The 24,926-nt window shown below is 33.7% G+C and overlaps 1 protein-coding gene across 8 annotated transcripts in view; it reads left to right on the top strand.

Moving 5' to 3' along the window:
* CEP350 (centrosomal protein 350) overlaps positions 1–24,926 on the top strand; it is a 110,398-nt gene that overhangs the window by 70,053 nt on the left and 15,419 nt on the right. For 4 of the 8 annotated variants that reach the window (XM_081027000.1, XM_081026998.1, XM_081026999.1 and 1 more), the window contains 8 exons: positions 456–613; positions 6,283–6,405; positions 7,470–7,669; positions 12,069–12,280; positions 14,737–14,881; positions 18,780–18,940; positions 21,898–22,034; positions 24,102–24,184. In XM_081027000.1, coding sequence (XP_080883126.1) covers positions 456–613; positions 6,283–6,405; positions 7,470–7,669; positions 12,069–12,280; positions 14,737–14,881; positions 18,780–18,940; positions 21,898–22,034; positions 24,102–24,184 — 1,219 coding nt within the window. The remainder of the gene's footprint in view (positions 1–455; positions 614–6,282; positions 6,406–7,469; positions 7,670–12,068; positions 12,281–14,736; positions 14,882–18,779; positions 18,941–21,897; positions 22,035–24,101; positions 24,185–24,926) is intronic. The other 4 variants (XM_081027003.1, XM_081027004.1, XM_081027002.1 and 1 more) reach the window with 1 other exon arrangement.

The following is a 24,926-nucleotide window of genomic DNA, read 5'->3' as shown; positions in this document are numbered from 1 at the left end:
GAAAAAAAGATCTAGCAATATGATTAAAATAAGTTACATGTTCTCTTCATTCTTTGTGTCTGTACATACATGTTTTATATAGTTATAGTGTCTGTAATTTTATATTCTTTTGAGTGGTTCTGTATTCTGTGGTTTTATATTCTTTTGAGTGGTTCAAAGAGGACCTTTAGATACTAAATTACTAGTAGCAAAAGTTGTTGGTTTTTTTTACATCTTTTAAAAAAATTATTACACTTTTAATTATAAATAAATATATGTAAAATATACATAACATAAACTTTATATTTTACCCATTTTTAAATGTATGCCATAATTTTGTCCTTTAAGTAATAATTTCAGCTATTTTACAAATACTGTTTTGAAGGTAAATTTAATTTTGAAGTGAGAATGTTTATGATCACTTTGAGATCTTAAATTCCAGTAGAATTGTGACACTTTACCCTTTTTGTTTGCAGGACTCTCGTAGTGATGATGATGCAAAGGATAATAAGGCCGTCAGTCCTGGTCCAACTGACTTGGAGACCCGCAGCCCCTCCCCCATTTCAATCTCCAGCAGTGAAACTAGCAGCATTATGCAGAAACTGAAGAAAATGAGAAGCCGCATGGATGAAAAGTAATTCATTTTTATAAATATCTCCTGTTACGTTGAAAGGAGCACCAACAAATATTTTTAATGTAGTTCGTTAGATTAGATTGCTACAGCATACTATTTTATGGATTCATTTTATGGATTCTTACTATTTTATGGTAGCATTTTAGCAGAACTATTACATCAGTGTAGAAGTCAATTAACTATAGATCTTATTTATAAAGCAAATTTTCTTGTGTTTAATACAGCCAGGTTTCTTATTTTAAAAACCTAAGTAATATTTGTACATATGCCCATGACAATGTTTTCTTCTTTCTTTTATTAAAAGTTATGAGTAAGTGTGAAATTTGTACCTTCTCTGAAATCAGAGGGCATGTCTACTGACTTGGGGGAGGAATTACTGGTACATCCTGAGTGAGATCTCATCCTGTGGCTCTGACAGCTCCCAGGCTTATTCAGATAGATGAGTGAAAGTGGACCCTGAGTAGGTGTGGATTGCTCAACTGAATCCAGGAAGACTGGAATTCTCCTGGAGTGTTGAATGCTTTGGCACTCTCCCATTCCTCTAAAACATTTATAAGTATTTTTTAAGGGCTCTGCTAAAGAAAGCTACTCCTACTTAGATGCAGCTCAGTTGTACATCAGCTTTGACCATGTAAAATGACATTTATGTGAGAGTCTTTGAGGTGTACATTTAATTAACTACACTGGTGTGGACCCTATTTTTGACTTTATAGTCTCTACCTCCTTTAAATATGGAAGAGAGGGCCACTACAAAATTTTGCGCATTTTAAAATTAGCAGTTTGAACCAGAGATTGAACTTAAGTTGTATCTTGATATCCTTTGGCAGTGTACCACATATCACCAAATTTAATAATGCCCTATATTCACATGTGATGTCAACCTATGACTTAATTAGTTTCTGAACAGTCAAGCGCTTGTAGATCAAATCTTACTATAGGTGCAGTGTTGTACATTGGCACTTCATTGCTTAATTGAAATTGCATTTTAATAACTTAATATTGGCATTTCATAACTTAAAAACACCTAAATTGATTATGAAAATAAGTTCTAAAAAGAAATACAAATTATAAAAACAAAAAAATATATAAGAGGGTTAAAGCAAATATTCACCAATGTGTAAATATTCCTTTTGGGTGATTTCCAGGGGTTAGCCTAATTAAGGCTTTTTCAGATAGGAATTTATTGAAATTTAGATGAAAGATGCTTTCTTCCTTTCCTGATGAAATTTTCCAATAGCCTGTAGAGGCAAGCTCTGTTGCTCCAGGGATCTTTGAATTCAGAATAATTTCTCTCATAAATTTTCGTAGCTGATTTGACATTTGTATCTGCCTCCAAATACCTTTGAATGGTAAATGTTGGAGGAAAGACAACTTCAAGGGTAATGTCTTCATCGATCCCTTGCTTGCCTATATCGGTAAGATCTTCTTTGCTGGTGTCTATGAGTAATAATCTAATCATTTAGATCACATCTGTAGAAGAAACTGCTAATCCTTGTCTATCTGTGAGATTAGTCAGTTTCTGTGGTGCTTATTTCAGATTTGGTTAAAGCTTGACAAATTCAAGGTTTATTTGTTTTGTTAATTGTTTTCTGAGGCTCTAAAGTATTAAACACCTAGAATTTTTGTAGCATTGTTCTCTCTTCCTTTGTCAAGCACTACAGAAAACTTTTGAGAAGTTTGTCAGAGAGAATAGGCCTTGAAGCATTCAGTGACCTCTTGATTTGTTGTTTGAAGCGATGGAGTGTGTTTGTGGATAGGGATGGGATAAGGACAGTAATGGCAAAGAAATTAGCTTATAGGTTTGAATGATGGTGATGAAATGTGAGGAGGAACTGGAGGATTTTCCAAAATTACCAATACATTAAAAAGGAAGACTATTGTTATGCAGTATGTTTTGATCTCCAGAACAAAGTAATGTGAAAACTAGTTTTTAAATACCATTTAGATCACCAACAGCTTTAGAATTAGATCGCCTTCAACAATGTTGGAATGTTAGCTCAATAGTGAGTTAATTTTGTAGTTATTGCTACAGTAGACACCTCGTAACATCAGTTGAGTCTTTGCTACTAGGCACTGTTATTTGTTCTGAAGGATACGAAGGGGAATCAAACATAAATCCTGCCCTCAAAGAACTTATCATCTAGGTGGAAAAAAAGAATAAGTTCCTTTCGAGAAGTATATAGAAATCAATTGCTAAGGAAGTTCAGAAGAGGCAGAACTTTTTATTGAAAAGAGCATATCAAGGAAATTTTCGTGGATGAGTGTTCAGAATTAAACATACTTTAGAAAGTACTTTATAGCACAGGAAGAAGGAAAAAAACAGTTATTTTTTGGTTTGATCATTGCAAATAAAGATAGCATGGAAGAGAGGCCTATGGTTACACAACTTCTGAAGCATTCCTTAAGATATTTTAAATATTTGAAAATATTCCCAGTTAGGAGCAAATTAACTTATTTGGTTTTAATCCAAAAGTTAAATGCTAAATATTGTATGACATAGTTCTGTTTAAAAATATTTATGGTGTTGACTGATCAATATTGAAATCTTCACCATTACCTGCTGAATTTTAAGAATTAAGGGTTTGCAAGAAGAGGCTTTTGATATTTTAGTAAAGAAGACATTTTAATTAGAATTTTAAAGAATATATTAAATATTGCCTTAGATGAGAAATATAATTTTCTTAGAGAAGGTTCTAAACTAGGTGTAGTAGCTGAATAAATCCTGACAGTATGTTAATGCATTTTTATTTACTTTCTAAATTATGAATAATATGCCTGTATTATTTTGTTTATTTAAGTATATGCAAATTATCAGATAATTTTAACTGACAGAATAGATTTGCTATAGGGAAAAAATACTAGACTGCATTTTCTTTTAGCACTATTCATATCTTTATTTATCTTTTTGAATATCATTAAGAATGCTTAAGGACTTGAAAGAATTAATCCATTTTAAAATTAAAGCACATTTCGTTTTTACTTATAACAATATAGACTTAATCATAAATCCAGAAATAATTTTTAAATGATTTAAAGTATTTGATTTTTGTTTTGTTTAATAGCTTTCAGAACCATACGGTTTTAGAACTGGAAATTTCATTTAAAATTTAGATCCTAATTTTGCTCGTTCAAATTATGGCATGATTTTATAATCCATTGGAACAATCTGCAATTATATTAGCTCAGTGGGAAAAAAGGTTTTCATTTATGTCTCATGGTCTAGCAGTCTGTTGAGATATTAAAAATGTGCGGAGCACTGTGATGGGCTCTTAGGAAAGTCATCTCACACAGTCCCTTACTTGCACAGGAAGAAATGTGAGGCCTGCAGAGGTTACGTAACTTGTCCCAGGTCACACACATAGCATAATGGCAGAGATAGAACTAGAACCCTACTCCCTGGACTTCAGCCAGCTGAAGTTCAAGTTGAGTTAAGTTGGCATATCTGCTTTCAACCTCATAGATTTGTCAAAAAACACCACCACTGACTTAAAGTTATCTAAGTAGAAACTGATCCTTCTAAATAGTATTTGTTGAAACTGGAAAGTGCCCATTGGCTGATTGCTGGAGTTGAATAGCTGCACAGCTCAAGTTTAGAGTGTGAAAGTGTAATTTTAAAAATGAATTAATTTTTCATGAATTTCTTAAGATTAAACATTATAGGAAAGTGATTTTCATGCTAGATTCAGTCTATTATATATCTAATCCTACCTAGTCCAGTATTCTGTTACCATCAGAAGCCTTGTGGGGGTGGGGGTGCCTTGACACCAACCATAAAGTACGTTAGTAGCATTTTCTATTAGTAGCCATTTATAAGTATATCACACATGCACAAATTTTATTTCTTTCTTGTGCAGCATCTTGAAGGATTGTGAACTAGTGTGAAATACTGCTTCTTTTATCTCAACTTTACTCAGCTTTTAAAGGGCACTGTATTTCTAGGATATACATATATTAAATAAGGAACATAGGTTCTGGGAAGAAGTTCTAACTTTAAGTTAAATTTTTCTTATACTATTTCTTAAATGCTTTTTTCTTTTTCTATGAGCCATTTATTTTGTTGTTCATTTTTAACCTAGAGCTTTCAGATATGCCTTATCTTTATAAATGAAAAATAAAAGATCAGTACTTGCTCTATAGAGAAAATTATTATCCTTTTTATTGGGCTGGATAAAAAAATTTTTTTAATTGTATCTTTTTACTGTTTATTCCACATGTTCCAATACGATTCTACTTTTTATACTAGGTCATGCATGCATTTAGCGGTTATACTCTTAAGAGGGTGGGTGATATTTGAATGTTATGAATAGATTTTTTTGGACCTTTTGCCAAGTACATTTGTTTTTGCGTAATATTTTGATAATTGGCATCAAAATACGTGTATTATACATTTTTAAAGAATGGCAAGGAAGATTGCAGTGTCTTACTAAAATTTGGCAAAACTGTTTTTTCTTAAACATTGGTGCAGAAAATCAAGGCAATCCAGATACGTGTGTGCGCTTGCTTGTGTGTGTGTGTGCATAAATGAAGGGGAGGTAAAATATTAAGTTGTGTGTGGGGAAACAGACATTAAGATAGTCTGTTATCTAAAGATACGTGCAGGCAAGATTTTACATATTTTTAAGAATCCAAATGAGTAGCTGGATTTATACCTAGATTTTCTCACTTCTGTGACATACCGATATTATTCCTTGCCCTTCCAAGGCGACAAATGTTGCCTTGACTTACAAGTTATTGCTGTGTGCATGTGAACAGAAGCATGCTCTGTCAAAGAGAATTCACCTTTCCCAACTATGACGAGACTTACTTATCCTTTCATGTATATAATGATCTCTCTACTATTTAAAAAGAAGAGAAACTGGTGGGGTTTTGCTATTTTTATAACTTGAACATACGTAGTTTTCTTATCTTTAAGAAGCTGTCCACAGCATGATTTCTTTCTTTTTTTTTAACTACTGGCAGTATTTACTGGGACTAGCTTAGTTTATTCTTAATTATGTGTCCTGATATTGTATAGAATGGGTATTGTATTTCAATATTATTATTTAAGTGGGCCTTTGATAAATATAAAGCAAGATAACCTCCAATAACTAGGTCCTGTTAGCAGTAAGTTTTACGTTGTAGAGATGAACAAGGTATTTTTTACTATAAATTGATTTTCTAAATTATATTATTTTCAAGCTAGATCATGATGGTAAGGTTAAGTAAAGCAAATGTGGTGCTTTAAAATTTAATTTTAAGCTGAAAATATATGACAAGATACAGATATAAAAATCACTTGTGCTCAGGATTCCATATGTACATAGACTTGCTGACATACTTGGTTCACAGCCATAATTGTTGTACTGTGTTAAAGCTTATGGGGAAATTTGTTTTGCCCCACACTGTACTTCTCATTGCTTTACGCACAAACAAGTAAATTTATCTGAAAGTATAGATGATTAAGCAACATCTGAGAAGGAAGGCACGTTTATTCAGAAACCATGGGTAAAAGCTGTAAAAAGTACATGTTTTATATGTCACCCAGACTATAACACTTGATTTAATTGAGTAGCTTATAATGTTATTCAGGAAACATATGAAAAATTCTTCACTCAGCTCTTATGCTTTCCCTTTTTCATCTTTCTGCCTCTTGAACTCTTTGTTTTAAAATCTTCCTCCTTATTTTGTAGACACTGCTCTCCTGTTCACTACTTCTTCTCTGTCTTTACGTCTCATCACTGGGCCTCTCTCAGTGTCTGTTTTCCCAACCTTCATCCCAAATTCCAGCTGTATATCTACAACCAGTTGGTCAGGTAACCGCACCTTTTTCAGTGCACTCTTTGATAGAGCATGCTCTGTTCTTTCTGTTTGTTTTGTTTGCTTTTTTTTTCCCTTGCTTTTTTTTTCCTAGCAGCCTAGAGGCCTCTTGTCAAATGTCCCATAGATTTTACCTTCTTGTTTCTACATTAATTTGCCTTGTTGATTGTTCAAGAAGTGGAGTGACAGTTCTTAGCTTTTTATTAAGGGTTTGTTGGATGTGTGGGTACATTTTTGTTGATTAGCTACCACTACAGATCTAATATGAGCAGCCCACCTTTTATTTAGCTGTGGCACCTACGTTTCAGGAGAGTTTAATAGTAGCTTTTTCACTCCTCAAATAACGTTCCGTAAATCAGTAATTGTTCCCAACCCTTTGGAGTTAAGATATATTGGGCTATTTAATTTCAAAGGTGGGTTTCAATTGAGAAATTTGAGACATTCAGTACATCCTTTTACTCCAATAAATGTTTATATGTATAAGGCATCTGACTCCGGTGCTCAGTGTTCCCTCCATGGAAAACAGATTATCACCTGGCATTGCATCTCTGATGTAATGGGTACCAAACTCACTATACCTGAAGCAAAACCAGACTGGATTTGAAAATAAGTCAGAAAGGGACATGAACTTGTTTTTTGTTTGCTTGCTTGTTTGGGGGTTTTGGGGTTTGTTTTTTGTTGTTTTGGTTTTCGTTGTTTTGGGTTTGTGTGTTTTCTGGCCTGAGCCTTCACAACAAATTCCTTACATCTTCTGTTCTGAAAAAGAATCACCAATGATAAATGAATATATAAGTTTAAGTATTATCAGTCATGGTTTCCAGATGTTCTGAAGACTTTTTTTTCTGAATTTACTGTTTTTCCTTTGCTACTCTTACAAGTAAAACATAAATTCATTTTCTGAATAAGTTGACTCCTAAAAGCTTCTATTATCTCAAACTTTTCAGAGTAGTATGAATGCCCTTTTTTACGCAGCTTGTTGATAAGGTAATGAGTGACAGAGCGCTCAGTGATTCCTGCCTCTGGATTCATTCTCTCACTGTGCTTCCTGGTGTGACCACAGGTTTCTGACAAAGCGGGAGCAAAAACTAATGCAGCGGCGACAACATGCAGAAGAGCTACTAGAGTGGAAGCGACGTTTAGATGCAGAGGAAGCAGAAATTCGTCAAATGGAAAAACAAGCTTTGGCTGCCTGGGACAAAGAATTAATAAAACCTAAAACTCCTAGGAAAGAACTGGAGGACCAGAGACCAGAACAGAAAGGTAATAAATACTAACTATTCAAACTGCAGCCTAATGTAACGAAAGATTTACTTCATTGTTTTTAAAAATGTGAATGATTAAGGATGAAAAAGGTGATACATCTACAAATGCTACAGAAGTTGGAAAGTTAAGAGAATATTGTGAATAAGTTTATGGGAATGTACTTGAAAACTTAGAAGAAATGGATAAAATTCCATATAATGGAAATGGATTATTGCATGCCCAACTGGAGTTTAACACATATTAAAAAATTGATAATGTAGTGAATTACTTAAAGGAGAAAAATTACATGCCATCTCAATTGATTCAGAGAAGGCACTTGATAAAATCTAAAAAGCATTTGTAATAAAAAACATCTTAGATCAAAGTAGCAATAGAAAGCCAGATTCAGTGTCATAAAGATGTTAATTCTCCCTGAACTTATCTATACATTCAAGTTAGAAACCCAGCAAGATTTCTTCACAGTGTTTAATAAGCTCATTTTCTTTGACAAATGATCAATAACGTTTATTGAGTACTTGCTATATGCATTAAGTACACTGCACTGGGTACTTAAATTAGCACAAATGCTTACAACTCCAAGGAAGTGGTGTTGGCCCTATTTTATAGATAAAGAAGCTGAAACACTGTTCTTTTTTAAAAAAAAAAAATCATGGAGGTAAGGAATAATCATATAACTAAGAAATTCCAAACCTAAGATTTAAGCTAGGTCTTGTGTGACTCAAAATGCTCTCTAAGACGTCATTTCCTAGAGCAGATAGTTTTCCCCATCCTTATGCTCTGTTTCTAGCAATAAAGTTTTCATCAGTTTTCTTAGAGGCCGCCTCTCAGCCTTACAGAATCTCTTGCCCTCTGCCTCCCTGTGCAGTTAGTTGTATGTCCGACTGTGATGTAGAAGAGGTACCAGGGCCACAGTACACAGTTACAGGGTATGTTATGTCAGCCAGTGTCATGGGTTTCTAATTAACTCTCGCTGGCTGGTCTGTATAGCACCTTAGTTTTGTTCCACCTCTTTGCCATAGTTAGATCTGTAATATAAAAACTGTGTTCATATTTGTGATGAAATTACCTTACTGTGCTGCTTAATTTCTGTAATAAGCCATTTTAAAATTTATATGAACAACAAAACAAAAGAACAAAACAAACAAATGAAGAAATAAAAACTCATAGACACAGACAATAGTTTAGTGGTTACCTGAGGGTAAGGGGGGAGAGGGTGGTAGATGAGGGTGAAGGAGATCAAATATATGGTGATGGAAGGAGAACTGACTCTGGGTGGTGAACACACAATGGGATTTATAGATGATATATTACGGATTCGTACACCTGAAATCTATATAACTTTACTAACAGTTGTCACCCCAATAAACTTGAATTTAAAAAAACACAAACTTACATGAAGGAGCAAAGAACCAAAAAGCAAAGACACTCCTAAAGAAGAACCACAAAATGCAGGCACTTACTTAACCAGATATCAAGACTTCTAAAAGTATAATTTAAACAATATGATATTTGCACAGAGATAGACCAAGAAAAAGACCCATGCATATTTCAAAAGTTGACTTCCGACACAGGTAACTTTGCAGACTAGTGAAGAAAGGAGGGACTCTCCAATAAATTTTTGTGGGAGGAAAATAAATGAAGTTGGATCCCTACATGACAGTAAAAAAGGATCTATCTCTAGGGACAAAGAAAGGCTTAACTATGACAATTAAAACTAAAACTTCTAGAAGATAATATAGGAATAGTATTATGACCAAGAGAAAGGCAAGATTTCTTTAACATGTTATGCAAAGCAAAAACCATTAAGGGGAAGATTGATGAATTTGTCTTCAATAAATTAAGAATTTCTATTCATTAATACACCATAAAATAAAACAAGATAAGAGATTTGCAACATATGTGACTAACAGAGTAATAGTATCAAGAATATATAAGCTACAACTGTAAGTGAAAAATAAAATGACAACCATGTTTTACAATTAGGTAAAAGAGCAGACGCTTCACAAATGAAGAACTCCAAATGGTTAATAAACATATGTAAAGATGTTCAGCTTCTTTAGTATCAGGGCATAAAAACCATAAAGATGAACCATTGCATGCCTGTATTTATTTCCTAGGACTGCCATAATACATTACCACAAATTTGGTGGCTTAAAAAAAATGTACTCTATCACTTCTGGAGGCCAAAAGTACAAAATCAAGGTGTTAGCAGGACTGTTGGTTCCAGGGGACGATTCTTTCATTCCTTCTTCCAGTTTCTGGTGGCTGTGCTGCAGGCATTCCTTGTAACTCCAGTCTCCTTCACATCTGTCTTCTCCTCTTTTGTGTCACAAGGAAACTTTTCATTGGATTTGGGGCCTAGCTGCATAATCCAAGATGATCTCATCACAAGATTCTTAATTACCTCTGCAAAGACCTGTTTTCCAAATAAGATTACATCCACAGGTTCTGGGGGTTAAGACAAAGACATATCTTTTGAGGATCCATCATTCAAGCCGTTTACAATACTCATCAAACCTGTTGGTATGTAGGTGGAACAAAGAACTGCTGTTCCACTTCTGGTTATGTACTAAAAAGGAATGAAAGCAAGTTCTCTAAGAGATATTTGTACACCCATGTTTATAGCATATTATTCACAAGAGCCAAAAAATGAAAACAACCCAAGTGTCTATCAACAGATGAAGGGATAAATAAAATGTGGTATATACATACAATGGACTATTATTCAGCCTTAAAAAGGAAGGCAATTCTGACCCATGTGACAACCTGGATGAATCTTGAAGACATCATGCTAAGTGAAATAAACCAGTCTCAAAAGGACAAATATTGTATGATTCCACTTTTATGAGGTGCCTTTCCAAATTCATGGAAACAGAAAAAGTAGAATCGTTGTTAGGGATTTGAGGGGGAATGGCATATTACTATTGAAGAGTACAGAGTTTCAGTTTGGGAAGTGAAAAAGTTCTGGAGATGGATGGTGGGTGGTGATAGTTACACACAATGTGAATGTGCTTAATTTCACTGACCTGTACACTTAAAAGTGGTTAAGGTGGTAAATTTTATGTTATATGTATTTTGCCATAACTTAAAAAAATAAATTTAAAAAAGTCAGGGAGTATACTAAAAGGTCTAGGAAGACACATGCAGTAACCATACATGACTGCCACTGGCTCACCTTGGAGGTTATAGAAATTGGGCAGCTGAAAGTGGTCAGGGATGAGTGTGTGAAATAATCACTTTACATCTTTCTGCACTGTTTGAAGGTTGGTTGTTTGTTTACTGCATTCTTGTACTACTTTTATAATTTAAAAAATAAGGGAAAAGGAAAAAAAATGAAGACTTCCCAAACAAAGTCTTCCACAGACAGCAGATTGAAGAAGCTTTGGTGGTGGTTATCTCAGAAGGTAGTGATACAGGTGACTTGCATTTTTTTTCTTTTTACAATTTTTATATTGTTTGAATTTTTTAAGTGAATGTATATGTTTCTGTTATCAAACAAAAATATGTATGTTGAGGGGTATAAAGTAGAAAGGTAGAGGAGTCCTTTGTTGCCTACTACCTAAAAATTAAAACTTTTTCTAAACCATTTTAAGTTATAGCCATATTCTACCTTGGAATAGATGAATATTCTTGAGGAATTTTAGAATTCATTCATCCATTCTAGTTATACTTAACATATACAATATAAAAATATACTGTTTAAAATTTTTAACTGAAGTGTTTTTAAATGTTAGACCATCCTTGTTTATTATTAAAGTAAAATATTCTTTGGGATATAGGTATTTCTTACATTAAATAAATTTATTTTACAGACTTTAGGCTCAAAATCTTAAGTGATGTTTAGAATTGAGTATATCAAATGTTAGCAGTGCTGATCCAAAATGTAACATAACCTAAGTTTTGTGGGGCATTATGCTTGTAGAGACAAAGGAAAGTGGTGGATTATACAAGTATAATGTCAAGAATTTTCTGTTTAGTGTCAAACATACTTGTTCTCTTGGAAAGATCAGAGGGTACAATGGACAGGAAATTCCAGAGGCAAGACAGTGCTAGAAATTCCGAAGGTGCTAATTTAACAATTCATAGTGTACCTCCACTGATGCATGCAGCTCTAGTTCATTCATTTTTGTTGTTATATAGCATTTGATTTCTGTCTACACAAACACTTATGTTGTCAGGCACTGGTGTTGCTGATTACATGTTACGGAGATCTGATCTCACTTGTGTCAGCTAAAATTCTTAGACTAACAGACTAGATAGTAAATGTGATTCAGTGATGGGATTAAAAATGGTATCCAAGTGCAAATAGTGAAATTATGCTGAAAACAAATGTGAACAATTGAACACTTCCTTGACCAAGATTGTGTGCTTTTTCTTGTTTTTATCCTCTTCCTAGAAATAGCAAGTGAAGCGGAATCTCCAGTCCCTTCCTACTCTCATCCACACAGTGAAAGCTCTATTCCAGAAGAACTAGGCAGCCCTGCTGGTGAATATGTACCGTCTGAGTCTGTCGTTCAGGAGCAGCCAGCAAGTCCAGAACATAGTGTACTTACTGAAGACATGGTTTTTTCACAAGAACTGGAATCTTCTACTTCTCCTAGTAAACATGTAAGTTAATGTTTATTTATATCTTAAAGCTTTAGAAAAAAACCTGTCTAAATGGTATATTATTTACATTTGTATTCTCGCTATTAGTGTCAGCACTGATTATCACCCATTCCTATAACATACCGTATGTGACATTTGAATAGAAATAACACTTTTCGTTGACTCCTAAAGATTTATAAATACATGATTATTAGCTTTAGTGGCACTTATAAACTTACATGCTTTATAGTCTGTCAAGAAGATAGGAACCTCTAAACTCTGATAAGACAATAAGTGGGAACGTCACAAGTTTTTATTAAAGTCTCTGTTTTGTCATATAATATATAGAAACAAGATCTTAAACCATACCAGTGTATCTTTTCTATAATTTAGTTAATTACTGCTCTACCGTGTCTCCCCAAAAGTAAGATCTAACCGGACCATCAGCTCTGATGCGTCTTTTGGAGCAAAACACGGTATAATTCATAATCAGAATAAAAGTAGGGTTTCATCTCTTTAAGGCAGACATGAAGTGGTTATTGATTCTAAGTTAGAATAATGATCACTACTGGAATAAGAATGTTTCTCACTTGTCCTTAATGCTACACTTCATAAGGAAAATCTATCTGGTAAAAATTTAAGCTAGAAACTTAACTGTTTTTCTTTTATAACTTCATTTTATAAAGTAACAAAGGAATTAACATAACAATATCAAATATTGAGTGAACACAAACATAACTGTTAAAGCCTCTCTATGTTTAAAAAAATAATCTACCTAAATTCAGAATGGAATATCCTTGTTAAAGTCTTTATTTTTATTGTGGATGTGAAGAAAGCATTGCATTTCTCTATTGGAAAAGCAGTGAGATTCATGTGGTTTATGGCACCGAAAGATTTGGAGGAAAACCATTTTTTATTCAAAGAAGAGAGACTGTTCCATGTTGCAAAACATTTCAATGCTCTGTACGTGTACTTGAGTTTTTAGATTATAAAAAGCTAATTAAATTATCATGTTAGTGATTTGCTGGTTATCATGTGATAATAGCCTTGTTATACAGATAATTTAGTTGTAGCATGATTCCTACCTTCCAAGAATTTACACCTCAAGTATGGCCTTTTGACACAATCGTATTATTTTATTACTTCCTATAAATACCTAGCGTCATTATTGAGGTTCAGGATAGCATCGTCTTATCAAATACTAAAAATTAGTTTCTCTCTCATAAGAAAATATATCAAGGAAATCAAAACGAGTGTATCTTAAAGTGGTTTTTATAATAAAACCTGGTATTTATTGAGTGCTTACTTACCAAGTGCCAGGTAGTGTGCCAAATGCCGTGTGGATTATCCTCACAACAATTCTGTAGTTACTGTTTTAAGCCCCACTCTGAAGGCGAGGAAACTGGCCCGAGTCACAGGGAAGGAAGTAACGATAACTAGGAATCAGATCAGGCCTTCTCACTTCTTGCTATCAGAGTAGAAATTATATCCTTTGTAATAATCTCTTATGGGCAGTCTTCTTATGCTCTGTTTACTTCCCTTTCTCCTTCCCTCTCTTCCTTCCTTCCTTAAAAGTAGTACATACTTAGTATTTATTTTAAAATTGTGTTTCAGTTTTATTGAGATGTAATTGACATAGCACCGTGAGTTTAAGATGTATCGCATAAAATGACACATATTTTGAAATGAGTACTGCACTTACTTAACATCCATCACCACATACAGTCACAAAAAAGTTTATTTCCTTATGATGAGAACTTTTAGGATCTTCTGTCTTAGAGCCTTTAAATATACCACCCAGCAATGTTAACTATAGTCATCATATTGTACATTTATTACATCCCCAGGACTTACTTATCTTATAACTGGAAGTTTGTACCTTGGACCACCTATGCCCAGTTTCCCCCTCCCTATCCCCCGCCTCTGGTAACCACAAATTTGATCTCTTGTTCTATGAATTTTTTTTTTTTATTCCATATATAAGTTTGATTGTACAGTATTTGTCTTTCTCTCTCGGGCTTATTTCATTTAGCATAATGCCCTTAAGGTCTGTCTATGTTATCACAAATGATATATACCACATTTTCTTTATTCATTCATCTGTTGGATACGATCCAGCATTTCCACTTCTGGGTACATATCCAAAGGAAACACAATCACTATGTTGAAGAGATATCTGCACACCCAATTTAGTGTTTTTCAAATTAAAAAGAATAAGTGGGTAAATATCACTTATACCCACTTATAGTCACTCCTAGTTTATTACAAATATCTTCTAAAACATGCTTTTTAATAACTTTTCTGTACCTTTTAAAAGATTGAGGTCTTATCCTTTGTATCATTTGTAAACTATTTTTTCACTTTTTATGTCAAGGTTATTTCAATTCTTTGTATGTATATCTTTAACATCTCAAGTTTTAAATAGAATTTACAACTACATCACAGAACAGTTCCCATTTGGTTTTCTGTTTGAACAGTCACCTCCCAAAAGCTGCACATCTGTGTCAAAGCCGGAGTCCAGCAAAGGAAGCCATAGGACTGGAGGACAATGTCGCCTACCTGTCAAGTCCCATCAACACTGTTACAGTTGGTCAGATGAGTCACTGTCTATGACACAGTCAGGTAAGACTAATGAGGAGTTGTTTCACTTTGTACTGGATTTGAATTTATCTTTAATAACTTTGTCTAACCATATGCTGCTATGATGTTATCGTTTGTTGTGCTTGTTAAGCCTTTTTTCTTGCCAAGATTAAACTGCATAATTCTTTGCTTTTCATTGATAATTAATTATATGCCTAATTACGTGAAATATAACAAACTGTTATATTCTTTGGTGTTAATGGGCAGTCATTTATTCATCAGGCATTTGTAGAATTTTTTTCTGTGTGTCATGCACTGCCGATGTGTTTCCATAGCGCTTTGTGCTTCAACTTATTGTATAAATTATAACCAAATTTTCCCCAGCAGATCTCCCCTGCTAGAATATATAGACTCCTGGAAAGGAGAGTCTATGTTTTGTTAACATTTGTAGCACCAGGACCTAACAGGTACCTTGCCTTGCATATGGTAGGTATTTATGAGCTATTTCTTGAATGAATTAATGATAACCATGAGGAGAAACAGGAGGTGGTAGAGCAGGATAGCATAAGTCTCCATGGAGGAGAGGTAGAGAATAGATTGCAGATAGCAGTGGGAGCCCTGTCTCTTCTCCCATGACCTCTGTCCTACTACAGATCTCTATAACACACTATGTAATACTTTATGAATGTAATACACTATGTAATACATTATGAAAGACGAGTTCAAAGAGTTGACGTTGAGAAGCACATTGGTTTACGTAGGATTTTGAGGAAAAGCAATACCATATTGAGTATATGACTTTTGAGCTCATTTTCACTTTTCTTCTGAGAGTAGGCATTTAGTAAAGAAAAAAGAAAAAAATATTGTGTTGCGGGGGGGTGGTGTTTGTGTTTGATCCTGTTCTATACCTCTTTTGTTTTCAGTGTTTCAAACAATAGTAAATAATGGGATTTTTCCCACACTCATATTTATAGATCTTCCTTAGTCTTTGAATAACTCAATAATATCTCAGAGTAGAAATACCATAATTTATTTAACCATTTCCCTAGTCGTGGTCATTTAGATTTTCTCAAAATTTTACAACTAATGCTGTAATAAACATTATATATATTCTTGTTGAACATTTCAATAGGAATAAATTCTTAGAAACGGGATGACTGGGTCAAGCCAGTTGAAGAATATTATCTATCATATTTATCTCTTGAAAATTATTAAGGTTATTATATATTTGCTTTTATGTACTCTAGCAAGAAGTTATCCAGTGAAGCGACATGACAGTAGATACACAATTGATACTTGGAAACAGGGATTCTTACCTTGGCTCTATTACTTACTGGTTACTTTTCTTCAAGTCTCTTTCCCATGTTGGATAATCTTTTCCATCTGTAGCAATGAAATAATATCTTAAGCATCCTTGCATGAGTTACACACCAAGGATTAATGATAATATTTATAAGATACTGTTTTATCAGTAAGACATATTTAAGTAAGAATAGTTTTAAAAAAATAGCTCTGAGATTTCTAGACTATAGATGCCATCTACCTATTCATGATGACATCATTATATGTAGTTTTTATGGAAGTGGCTAATTTTAATCCAATGGGAATATATAATACCTTTCTCACTTAAGTTATAGAGAGTTTGTTACCAATAAAATTGATATGGTCAGTATTACCAAATAATCAGAAACTTAATTTTTGATTGTTATTCTGTCCATCAGGTTATTCTGTCTTGACGTGTTAAACACACTGAAGTATCATTTACCTGCCACCTTCCCTCCCCCTACCTCCCATAACCCTGTAAGAGAGAATTCCATAAAGACAAAATGTTCATCTCGAGAGTTGCTTGGGTGAAAAAACAATTAGATGTTACTGATGATAAATACTATATGGTAATACTAGATTTGGGCAGATACATAATGTATTCCCGTTCACTCTCATAAACTTTTGTTTACTCTCTAGTTACCCTTCATTTGTACGCTTTTGGTTTCTTTAGTATTTAAAAATATAAACATTTCCCAAGGTCTTTCATCTAAAAAACTCCTTCTCATCAACTACTACTAAATCTTCACAACTGTAGATGGTAAAGATATTTTTATTAGAAAAATCACTGCTGGCATGTGCAGTTTTTAAACTGTATTAAAATTTAAATTCTTTTTTGAGGAAAGTTGACTAAGTCTGTGGGTTTCCTGTAAAATTTTATATGAAATTAAAATGGTCTCTTATAAAATTTTATCAAAGTAACACCTCAAGTTTCAGAAGCACATAAAGCTTATCAAGCTAAAAGAATAGTTTTAGAAGATCAAAGGTATGGTTTTATAGTTCATTTTACAAAGATTATAATTTTTAGCTCGGTCTGCAGTCCTACCCACAATAGTTGTACTAGAATCATCAGTTGAATCACTAAAACTTATCATTAAGGGTTCAGAACCTTTGAATCCTGAAAATAATTATTTTCTTCAGAAGTTAAAAGAAAGCTTGAGGGAGATATTCAGTGGCTCTCCCCTCACCACCACCTTTTTCAGGTTTAAACTAAAAAATACGTTACCTAAAATACTGCTGCATAAAAATGTTTGTTTTATGTGAGTATTAATACTGCCATCATTTATTGAGCTTTTATAGTAGTCCAGGTACTGTGCTGCATGCTCTCCATGCCTTATTTAATCTTCAACCCAATTCTAGAAATCGGTAAGGGTGAAACACCATAGCAGTTACCAGCAGTAGATCCAAAGCTGAAAATTGCCTTTATTACTTCATTTAATGAGTGGTGATCAGTAAGTACTAGGTTTATCCTTGCTAAGGGCTGAGCATGATGCTACTACTGGTATAAAATGGGTGTAACTTCCCTAGTATACCTGGTGTCAGTGACATAGAAATGACCGGAACTTAGATTTCATTATTTCAAATCCATATATTTGGATCACACAAGAAAAAAAATGACTATAATTGTTTTGCGTTTAAATAAATTGGTAACTAGTTCTTATGCAATTTAATCTGATGTACCTGGAAAAAACCCTGGTTATTTATGGTGTAATGTTGTAGCGTATATACGAGTCTTCCGATTTGTACACAATAATATTTCTATTGTAAGGCTATTAAATGTCTCACTCAACATTATTGTTTGGAAATGACATCATTGTGTGGTTCAAGGAGGAGGTATAAGGAACATTTTTATTCTGTGTAATTTCCATGTATGGTGATATAAGCAGCGTCTTTAAATACCTATTTTCACAGCATGTATGTGACACTTATTAATAATGAAATGTCTTTTTCATGATTTTGCTGTGACTAGACATCTACTTTGTGTGTATGTGTGCATATATGTGTATGAACTCCTGGAAAGAAAAGAAGATTTAACTAGCTTCATTTCAGTTATTTTAAATATTTTAAGAGCTTCCAAAGAAAGGTTACAGCAGAGTATCTTTCTTTATAAGTTCTCTCTCCTTTTATGTGGTATTACTACATCAGCTGATGACCCACAATCAGTTTAAAGTGGAAGCATTTCAATTTTATTTTAATATGACTTTAAAACTATTAAATGATCTATTAGTGACTAAGGGAAAGGACAGTTAAATATGATTCTTATCACTAGTAAATAATTTCTTACAGAACGTCCAAATTTCACTAGCCGAAAAGGTTTTCCACTTTCATCTGCTTATCTTAACCAAGACAGGGTACCTTGAGATTTATTTGCAGTTTCAAATAGTACTCTTAGAAAGTGAAAATAAACAGGACCATCCCCATCAAAATAAATAGAGGGTTAGGGGATAGGAGGGATGAAATCACTAATACATTTTTCTCAGAAGCTCAAATTTCTTAATTTTAAATGTTAGATTGACTTTATTTAAATGCAGCATTACATTGCTGAGTTTCATTATTAGTAATTGAGTTAACTTTATTCTTCAGTTAAAATTAAATAGAAGATTTTATTGTCTTTCAGAAACTACATCTGACCAGAGTGACATTGAAGGTAGGATCAGAGCTCTGAAGGATGAGCTGCGCAAAAGAAAATCAGTTGTGGACCAGTTGAAGAAGGAACAGAAAAAACGACAGAAGGAAAGGCTGAAGGCCCAAGAAGCCAGTCTGATCAAACAGTTAGAGGTTAGACATGGGAGGGAAGGGGTTTAATGTCCAGGCTAAGGTAGAGGTGAGGCCTCACCTTATGTTTTTAATGTTGTGAATAAAGTAACGAATTACGATTTTTCAGTATTAGTTTAGTGCCACATTTTATCCTAACTCTTAAAAAAATAGAATCTGAGGCTGTCTAAACATATACTTAGGAAATATTGTATTTTAAAATATTAAATATGAAAATGAAATAAAGTATTAAAATAAGGTTTTTTTCTAAATAAGAAACATTAAGCCTACGAAAGAAAAATTGATATCCATACCCTTTTAAGCATTAGATAAATAATTCTAGCTACAGGAATTATTACTACCTTTTTTAAAGAATTTTTTTATTTTTAGCAGAATGATGTTTCATGCCACACAACTTATTAGTACGATTCTGTACTATTTGGATGGCTCCTAAATGATAACTCTAAAGTTGACTTTTCTCCTGACTCTGCCCCAGGCTAGAAGCCTGGTTTCGATAGCTTCCTTATTCTGTTTTCTCCTTTCCATTCAGTTACCAGATACCATTGATTTTATTTTTATAAAGCTTCTTGCTTGTCCCTTTCCATTCCTCCTGCCATCAAGCTATTTGTGGCCCTTCTGACCTCTTGCCTCTGCTGCCTGCACAGCCTCTGGTTCTTCCCCGTTGCTGGCATACATTCTGCCAGCCTCGTGTTCATCATAGAATTGGTCAGAACTTCCTGCTTGTCACAAGAATCTCTTCTCATGGTATCACCAGAGAAAACCACTCAGCTTCTACCCTAACACTTCCCGTAACAGGAAGTTTCACATTTTCAAAGCAGTTGGTTTCATTGTGGCACTCAAGGTGCTCTTAAGTATTAGAAAGCTCTGTGTTATGTTTAACCAAATTTCTGTCCAAACATATGTTCTTCCTCTTTTATTTAATCATCAAACATTCCAATGCCTATTTATGTGCCATGAATGCAGCTTTATATGTATTTTTCATTTTATTCTCAAAACAACATGTACGGATATTATTTTTCCCATTTGACACATGAGGAAGCAGTTTCAGTGAGATAGATGATACCCAGAGACACTAGCTCAGATGCAGTAAAGCCAGGGTTTCAAGCTAGCTCTAATTCCAAACTGCGCCCTTCCCATTATGCTGTCTTCCACACAGAAAGGAGGCCTGCTAACAGAGCTGCAGAAAATAGACATTTACACAGTTACACAGTCAGAGATGGGAGCAGGGATTGTAACTTACACAGATGTTTAGAATTAAGAAGTGGTTAAGATACAGGGGCCATACTGGGAAGTTCATGTTGGAAAGAAGTAGGAAACAAAATTTTAAAATATAAAAATCATGTTCAGGACCTTAGAAATCAGACTGCTGAGTTTGGACTTCATCCTATAGGTCTTCAGCCTGGCATTAGAACTAACTGAAGAGGTTTTTGAGAAATGCAGATATCCAGGCTCACTCCCAGAGATTTTTATTTCAAATTGGCCCAGGATTTAAAAGCTCTACTACCATGTTTCCCTGAAAATAAGACCTAGCCGGACAGTCAGCTCTAATGTGTCTTTTGGAACAAAAATTAATGTAAGACCAGATTATAATATAACATAATATAACATAATATAATATAATAAATATAACATAATATAATATACCGGGTCTTATATTAATTTTTGCTCCAAAAGGCGCGTTAGAGCTGATTGTCCGGCTAGATCTTATTTTCAGGGAAACATGATATAGGTAATGAGCTGTTGAGAGCTAAATGAAATGCTATTAGATTGAATAGCATTGCTCAAAAATGTTCATTAATGGATATGTCAGCCAGAATGATCTCTAGAGAAGTGCTGTAAGGATCCATTTTAGTCAGCATTTCATTAAATGGTTTAAATAAACACAAAAGAAAGTTCTGTGTTTAGGATTTAAAAAGCATAGTATATGATGTAGAGAAATATAATCATAGCAGTTGATACGACAAAACCTTTAGGGTTTTATTGGATCATAGATTTATTAATAAGTGAACTATGCTCATATAGTTGTAGCCTTCAGATCTGAGAAGTCACAGCCCTCATACATGCTTAGCTAGTTAGACCATCAAGCTGTAGTATATTTAATACCAGAAATTGCTTTATTAAAACATTGAGAATTCAGAGGAAGGTAATATGGATGGTGTGAGTTGTGAAAGTAGAGCTGTTAGCCCAAGTTTTAGGGATCTGCAGCAGTAGCATGTATCTGCTCGTTCATTCATTCTGTAATATTTCTTGACGACCGACTGTGAGTACGTACTGAACATACAATGCTGAACAAAACAGCTATAGTTTCAAATAGTGAGAGATGTAAATGTAGGGATTTTAGCCCAGAAAATTAAGGAGAGATTTAATAGATGGAGGGCTTCCTTTAGATTTCATACGAATTAGAATTAACAATAAGTGAAGTTTTATTTACGGAACGGTTAATAATTAGGAAACATTATTTGCAATTCTGAGCTATTATACTCCCAACCACCCTCCCAACCCTTCCCTCCCTTCAGGATTTGTATTCCTAAGTGCTAACCCCTTAAAAAGCTTACTGCCATTGAAACTCAGCATAATGGCTAACTTCTTGAAAATACCACAAAAGCGTTAGGCCACCCTTTAAAGAATAATTGCATCATCAGCTAAAGAAGTTTTTAATGTGGCAGGGCCTGAATTATTACTTCGGTTAAGTATTAAAATTCTTCAGATTGAGACTTTATTGTTTCCAAATTGATATCAGGATTACAATGTTACATCTTTCCTAGAGATAGACTATATCAAGAAGGATATATAAGTATCTGTTTGTAGAGCTCTGGGGAATGATGCTGATGCTGAGAGAAAGAATTTTACATTGTATCTTCTTTACTGTTTGCTATTTTATCATAAAACATACTATTTTATAATTTAAAATCGTTTGTAAAATTTCTGTATAGTGACCCCTCTGATTTTTCTAAACTTAGTCATATGATGAATTCATTAAGAAAACTGAAGCCGAGCTTAGCCGAGATTTGGAAACATCGCCAACAGCCAAACCTCAGATTAAAACGCTCCCCTCAGCTTCTGAAAAGCCCAAGATCAAACCCCTTCAACTCCAGAGGTAGAAATTTTTTTTAACTTATCTATATCCTGCCTTGTTTGATAAAAGAATAAGGGAAGATTTAATAGAAACTATCTTAAGTAACTGAAATTGTAGGACTGAAAATATTGGTTTACATTTTTAATTTCAGTGAAGTAAAATTGTTACATATGATATAATTACAAATCAAATGTATAATATTGTACAGATTTTAAAATATATTTTGAATCCTGAAACCTGGTGGATGCAATGGAAATAGTATTCTCCAGTATCGCTAATTGTAGCATTGTAAATTTGTGTAGAGCTTTTGAAAAGCAATTTGGCAGTGTTTCAAAACTCAAAAACATTGTGTAACTTTGGACTCAGTAAATCCACTTCTGGAAATCTAGTTTAAGAAAATATGGGCTACCAGAAATCTCTGTTTGTAAAAATATGTTTATCACAAAAACATCCTATTAGTAAAACATTGGTAGCAATTTTTAGTCCAAAAGTGGGTGAATAGCCCAGTAATTATGGTCCTTTCCAGGGATAGAATATTATGCAGCCAGTAAATGCAGATACAGAACATATGAAGTAGCAACATAAGGATATATAATGTGGTATATAAAAAGTCAGGTTGTAATATGTAAACTAAATTTTGAACAATGAGTAGGGGTTAGACGGGTCAGTGGGACTGAGAAATAGGTGTTTGACGGGGAGGGGCATTCAGGAATGACCAAAAGCAATCAAGAACATGGCATATCATAGAAGCGGAACATAATAGGATGTTGCTGGAATTGGGGAGGAAACTAGAAAGATAAATAAAAACCAAATTGTAAAAACCTTGTACTCATGCTTAGTGGTTTCTGGGGTTTTTTAAGATGTGAAGCCTTTGAAGGTTTTAAAAAACATTTTGGGATTTTGTTGTTTGTTACAGAAGTAATACAAGCACACTACAATTAACTTAGTGTTACCTGAATATGACTTTTGCTCTGGTACCTGCTAGCTATTTAACTTCGAGCAAGTTATTTAAAAAACTGTGCTTCAGTTTTTTAATAGAGATTTACATCCCTATAATTACACCTAAGTAATAAGCTTGTTATGGGGGTAAAAGACTTAACTTAGACCAGGGCCTACCACATAATTAGCATGATGTATTAATATTAGTTATTATTACTATTGCTATTAGAATATTGAAAAAAACAGTAAAAAAAAGTTTAAATCATGTCATACCCAACTATCTCAAGCAAATGTCAACAATTAGATATATTTCCTTCTAGGATTTTTATGCTTATATTTTGTTATGTATACATTTTTCCATTATATTATAACTGTAAATTTTATTTTAATTTCTACACAAAATACCATTTTTACAGTTTTAGAGTTCTTACATTAACCAAGCTACTGAAGGATTTTAACCAGAAAATGACACAACCATATTTGCATGTAGAGAGATCTTTTCTGACTACAATATGAAGGGAATTAAAAATGAGTAAGCTTAGAAGCAGGATGAAAGTAGTCTAAGCCAGACCTCAAATAATCAGTAGTAATAAAAATAGAGACTAGGAGATAGATTTTAGGAATATTTAAGAAGTAGACTTGATTATTTAAAGTGCTAGATACAGAAACAGGAAATCTAGGATGATTCCCAGATTTCTTTTTAAGTAGTTGGTTGAGTCAAGGTTCCATTAACCTAAAAGCTATAATCCTCCGGTGTCCTTTTATGAGAAGCTCATGATTTTGGTTTTAAAATGTTGATTTTGAGGTGCCTGTAGTTAATCTAAGTGGAATTATCCAGCAAAGATGTCAGGGTTATATGGGGATGTTCAGCATATAGGAGGAAAGGCAGTAGGAATGGCAAAATTGGTAGATAGAAAGGTTGAGGGCAAGACAGTTCATGCTGATGGCCTCTGTCTTTCTCATTAAAAGAGGCAGAATCATCTACTGAGAGAAATGAGGGTCAGAGAGGCTGGATGCAAGTGGCAAGGGTTAGGACACCTCCCGTGGAGAAGAAGAAAGAAGTGGTTGTCTAAGAATTGACTGCTTTTGTTATTAGTTGTCATAGTATCTGCAATGCATTTATTTCTGTCCATTAATTTCTACTTTCAGATCTGAAACAACAAAGAATTGGAAATCACTCACAGATTCCGAACGTTCCAGAGGCTCCCTGGAGTCTATCGCTGAGCACGTTGGTATGTAACTAGAAGAAATAATGACGCTGTATCTGTGGAGACTGAGGATGTGTGCAAATGCCTACACAATTCTGCCTCCACAGCTTCTTGATTGAAAAATGAATTTCTTAAAGATAATAGATGATTTGATATTTTAAGTTACTTTTATATTGTAAAGTGATTTATTGGTTATTCATAAGTTACATGAATCAGTTTTTATTGTCCTAAATTTAAGATAAAAATGGAGGCATAAAGACATTAATCTGAAATGGCTGATTTCAGTCCCCTATCTCTCAGTTCTCCTTTAATCAGACTCTTTCTGATTATGTGTATTTTCAGTCTATACAGTTTCTTAGGGGAGTGGTTATATACATTTTTTTTTCAATTTAATCCAAAGAAAGATAAGAATTATTGAAAATAATGCATAATTCAACAAGGAAATAAAACAAAACTGAGTCATGAAAAAACCCACCTAGTAACAATGACAGAATAGCAACTTGAATTCAAAATGTTTAATTCTTGGTCTGTTAGCTTATCAGATCCTACCTATTTTCTTATTTTGTAATTTTAGTTCTTAAAGTGCTATGTTTGCAGAAATAGTTAACCTTTTTTCTTTTCATTTTTTTACATTCAAGAGCTTAGTTAAAAGTCTGCAGGAAAATTCATTCTTTTAGAAGTATACATGCTTTTAGAATTACATTTGTCCCCCCATTGCGTTCGTGTTTGAAGAATGTATGTAATATTCGTCACATAATTCTGTTTT

Source organism: Rhinolophus hipposideros (genome assembly GCF_964194185.1).
Source record: "Rhinolophus hipposideros genome assembly, chromosome: 19".
Taxonomy (NCBI): Eukaryota; Metazoa; Chordata; class Mammalia; order Chiroptera; family Rhinolophidae; genus Rhinolophus; species Rhinolophus hipposideros.
This window is presented reverse-complemented; position numbering and strand designations above follow the sequence as displayed.